At 46.6% G+C, this 4,693-nt stretch overlaps 1 protein-coding gene across 1 annotated transcript; it reads right to left on the bottom strand.

Annotated features, from left to right (window-relative positions):
- Window positions 1-241: 241 nt before the first annotated feature.
- LOC138808895 (ral guanine nucleotide dissociation stimulator-like) lies at window positions 242-4,478 on the bottom strand. Its single transcript, XM_069995146.1, has 5 exons — window positions 3,565-4,478; window positions 2,307-2,451; window positions 1,933-2,126; window positions 1,019-1,066; window positions 242-595 (listed from the first exon to the last, which is right to left on the bottom strand). The coding sequence occupies exons 1-5, from the start codon at window positions 3,675-3,677 to the stop codon at window positions 361-363; spliced, it is 735 nt and encodes a 244-aa protein (XP_069851247.1). The 5' UTR covers window positions 3,678-4,478; the 3' UTR covers window positions 242-360.
- Between the last annotated feature and the right edge of the window lie 215 nt (window positions 4,479-4,693).

Here is a 4,693-nt window from a genome sequence, read left to right as displayed (position 1 = left end):
GATCTCCATCCATCACCATCCCTGACATCACCGACGGCTTCTCTCTTGGGTGGTCAGCAGAAGCTGCTCTACGGCGGCCAAAGCCTGAGAAAGAGAAATAGGTAAAGGAGTTTGACAGTGGATTCAGGATGTTCACGTGGAGTTCAATTTCCATGAGGCTCTAATGGAGGAAGCTGTACAAGTTTACTTTGGACTGAACACTGATGAGAAGGTAAGGTCTTTCCCAAGAAAGAAAGTGCTTTCACCAAGAGAACCAACACTGCCTGGCAGATAGTATCATAAAAAGACATTCTTACAACCTGGGGGGTAATAAGGGCTCTCAGGCAATTAGGCTCAACCCTAGAGGCCCAAGCGCCATCCCTACTCACAAGCTCTGAGGTGACCACACAGGGACTTCTTCCTCTGTTTCTTGGTCTCATTCATCCCGGTCTCCTCCAGCTCATCCAGATGAACGTGGACATTGAGGACCAGATCTGAGGAGGGCATGTGGAGCATGGCATAGTGGGTAAGTTCTTTCACCGGGTGTCGGTTCTGGGGCTCTCGGAAATCTGCAGGGTAGCAGTCCATCCACATGGTGAAGATGGAACAAAGGGTGCTGTGGGCAGATTGGTGACAAGAAGAGTGAGTGCCTGCCCTCCCTATCCTGGGCCTCCAATAGCCCCTTTCTGCAAGGACTGCTATATGCACACTTGCAAGTTGGGAAGCAGGAGGAGACTCCTGCAGGCAGAGTGATCTTCACCAGCCATGACTACAAGCTTCTGAAAGATAATTCTCCAATATTCTCACTGGGATAGGTAACAAGAAGGAACTGATTTTGTACACACAGCCCTCCCTGTCATCCCTGAGAGTCCACAACCAAAACACAGCTGTGTCCTCTGCCACCACTCCAATCCCAACCCTCTGCCCCTAGTGGAAAGCCCAAGTGGTGTGCAAATGAGAAATCTGCACTTTGAATCAGAAGCCTCAAAGATACCATTTTGAACGAAGGGGCCTTTTCTTTGTGCCACAGTCCACTTACTTCTTTATTTGTTCATCTTCCTCGGAGTTACGGCCCGGGAACCTGTACCTATGGGAGGACAGGAGGAAGTCACCTCTCAGCTTCTCCTTTTCTGCCCACACAGGACACATATGGGATGGGCTCATGCCCAGATGGGAATGGAATCTGACACATAAACAAGTGAGATATGTCTATACAGTTCAGTAAAAAAATTTTTTTATGAGAGGTATACGCATTTGGTCCAAGGAAAATGTGCCAGTGGCTAATACCTCAAATTCTAGCTAATCAGGAACATGATATCTCACGTGCACAGTCTGAATAGAGATTAGTCAGTAAAAGTCTAAGGACACTAATTTTTAAAAGGCCAGAATTGCACCTATGGTTCAAATGCTATAGTGGTAGCTCTGAGCACCAAAGAAACAGCACTCAGGCCCTGAGTTCAGTTGTAGGACTGGCACAAACTGAAAAACATCAAAGCTTCAGGGGTTATAAATATATAAAGCTAACATAATCCCTCCCTGAGGTCTCTGAAGTGATTCAGCCTCCAGTTCACCCGCCTTCCCCACACCCCAGCCTTTCCTGGGTCTACATTATTCACAGACATCCAATTGCTAATGAAACCTTATTTACTCATGGGAAATGTGATTTCCTAGAACCTCACCTAGGTGAGGGCAGAAGTTGGGTGCCACTGGCACATGCCTGTAATCCTAGCCCCTCAGTAAGCCAGCTTCTGAGGTTCCAGTAGCTTTTCTAGGAAATGTCCTGGGCAGACCACTACTAAGAAAGTAGGCAGGGGGTGCACTTCTTTGTCTCATGCCAAGCTCCTGTGAGAAGACCCCCATGAAATCAACAGGTTCAGAGGGGTGCCCAGTACTCCACAACTCAGCAAGGAGGGGCTGAAGAGACCCAGATGCAAAGCAAGGGGGAACACTCACTTTTTAAACACAATATCCAGCACTTGCTGCATTGTCCCCCACTGTCTATAATTGTGGAGGAAGTTTCCAACATAGAAGAGATCGCCTTTCTGGTAGGCAGGGACCAGGTTCATCACCAGCATGTCCAGCAGGCCTGCCTCCGGGCTCCATATACTGCATGGCACATTCAGGATCAGGGCTGACTCATTGGCACACTAAGGTGGGAAAAAGAATCAGAAAAAAATCATGGAAATGAGAACACTTACAAAGGACTAATTGTGATCGAGTGGATTGAAAACTATGCAGAAAGCATTATCCCAGTATTGACAAATCACCTAAGAAGGTTCTACTGTGGGCTGGGTTGGGGTTAAGTGGGTTTTCTATCATGAGTATACCTTGCCTGAGTTGCCTTGTGATTTCCTAGGTTTCTTTTTGGACAAATCTCTGAGATGGTTGGTTCGTGGCTTGCCACTGATCCAGTGTCTACAGCTTTGACTGAGGCACCCATACTGCTCTTGGCTGAGACCAGAGTCTCGAGACCTGCGAATACAGCACGAGAACATGTTTCTGGTTCCTGAGGCACAGGCCAAGTGAGCTGGCTTGAGCCAACTGTGAGTTACCGTGGCCTGCTATCAGGGTTCCATGTTCTATTCCATTGTGAAGGAGGCAGGGTCACCTGTCAGGGCCAATGACCTCTGCCGCTTCCTCACACAAGAAATATTCCCATCCAGCCAATATTGCAATGTGTACATGTAGACACAATGAACAGCACACCTTGTTTGTCCAATCCTAATGTGCTTGCCCTAGGTTCTGGCTTGTTCTCAGCTTCCAGGAGTCACTGCTAGGTCACATTCATGGCCTATCTGTCACTATTCCTCTCATCTGGCTCAAATCATTTTGTTTCTGAGGGCCTTCTGTCACTACCACATCCTTCTGGCACATAGTTTGGACATCTACATCCTAGGCCATTGTTTACTTTCTGTAGCCTAATCTGTTTGTCCTTGGAACCCCTCTCTTGGGTCATGTGGAACTAATGCAAATACTTAGAAATGAGAAAAACTAACAAGTATTGCAAAACATACATTACACTTATAATCATCCATTGTATATGTGTCCATTTTTGTAAGCGAGAAAATTATTTTTTATACTTGCAATATTTCATGGAGGCAAGCAGAGAAAGGAAGAGGTGCTGCATTGTCTTATTTTGATGACTAGGACTTGTTTTACTATAGCTTTAAGGAATATAGTATTTAAGGTAGAAATCTGCCTCTTTGCTTTTTACAAGGTAATCGTTTATATAGTTATTTGCCTCTGTAGTCTTTGCTTCTGTGTCCCATGATCTGTCCTCCTCCCTCAGCACAAAAGGGAAGAAGGAATTTCACACATTGCTGAGCTGTTGTCCAATCTCTGCATAGGAATTTAAGATACAATAGTTACTCTGGTTAGTGTGTGTGTGTGTGTGTGTGTGTGTGTGTGTGTGTGTGTGTGTGTGTGTTTGTGTGCGCACGCATGCGCACGCATTTGTGATCTTGGACCCTTTGCCTTCTCCCTTAGCATTTTTCCTCAAAGCTATTGCTCTACCCTCTGAGACATAGCTCCACTTGGAGCTTTTTGTAGTCAGTTGGAGATGAGAGATTCGTGGAACTTTCCTACCCAGCATGGATATTGCTCCTCTTCAGCCTCATTTTTCCTCGACTGTGGCAATGGCGGTTCAGTTTCTGGATTTCCCATCCAAGCACAGGCACAAGCCATCCTCCACTGCACATGTCTCTTTGTGCCCCTGGAGGGCCCAGCTCTTCTCTCAAAACTTAGTGCCCTGAGGGTAGAACCTCTGAAACTCAGAACCAAGTTTTCTGATTAATTAGGATCACAGACCTGAGCTACATATGAACAGCTCATTACGTGCCCTCCCATATTTTGGGGGGTTTAAGGGATTGTTCCTGAGGCTTGAAATCTGGGCCTGGGCCTGTCCTCAGCTTTTCAGCTCAAAGCTAGGGCTCTACCACCTTGAGGCACAGTACCACTTCCAGTTTTCTGGTCGCTTATTGGGAGATCAGAGTTTTACGGATGTTTCCGCCCGGGCTGACTTTCAGCTGCAATCCTCAGAACTCAGCCTCTTGAGTAGCTAGTATTACAGGGGTGAGCTACCAGTGTCCAGCACAGGATCCCTTTCTGCAAAAGCATTTGGTGAATTGAACTATGTTGACTTAAGACAGATATATCACTAATTTCCCCAATAATGTGTTTCATATTCATTTTTTTTTTGTTTTTTGTTTCTTTGGTTCTGGATGTGGGGCCTAAACTCTGGGCCTGGGTGCTTTCCCTCAGCTCTTCAGCACAAGGCTACCATTCTACCACTTCAGCAACAGCACCCCTACTGGCTTTTTTCTTTTTGCTTATATGGTGCTGAGTAATCGTACCCAGGGCCTCATGCATGAAACGCAAGCGCTCTACCACTGAACCACCTCCAGCCCCTTATATTGGTGCTTTGTGAAACAATATATTTGTGACCCATAATATCACATGCTAGTCCTCCTTTAAAATACATTCAAATAGTGGGGCTGGGAAGGTGGCTCAGTGGTAGAGCGCTTGCCTTGCATGCTCAAGGCCCTGGGTTCGATTCCTCAGCACAACACAAGCAAAAAGAAAAAAGCTGGAAGTGGCGCTGTGGCTCAAGTGGTAGAGCGCTAGCCTTGAGCTGAAGAGCTGAGGGACAGCGCCCAGGCCCAGAGTTCAGACCCCATGACCGGACCCCCAAAAAATTCAAACATATGTATTATCA

The sequence above is a fragment of the Dipodomys merriami genome, unplaced genomic scaffold (assembly GCF_024711535.1).
Source record: "Dipodomys merriami isolate MVZ:Mamm:240054 unplaced genomic scaffold, mDipMer1.0.p SCAF_48, whole genome shotgun sequence".
NCBI classification, from domain to species: Eukaryota; Metazoa; Chordata; class Mammalia; order Rodentia; family Heteromyidae; genus Dipodomys; species Dipodomys merriami.
Note: the sequence above shows the minus strand (reverse complement) of the source record. Positions and strands in the feature narration are given on the sequence as shown.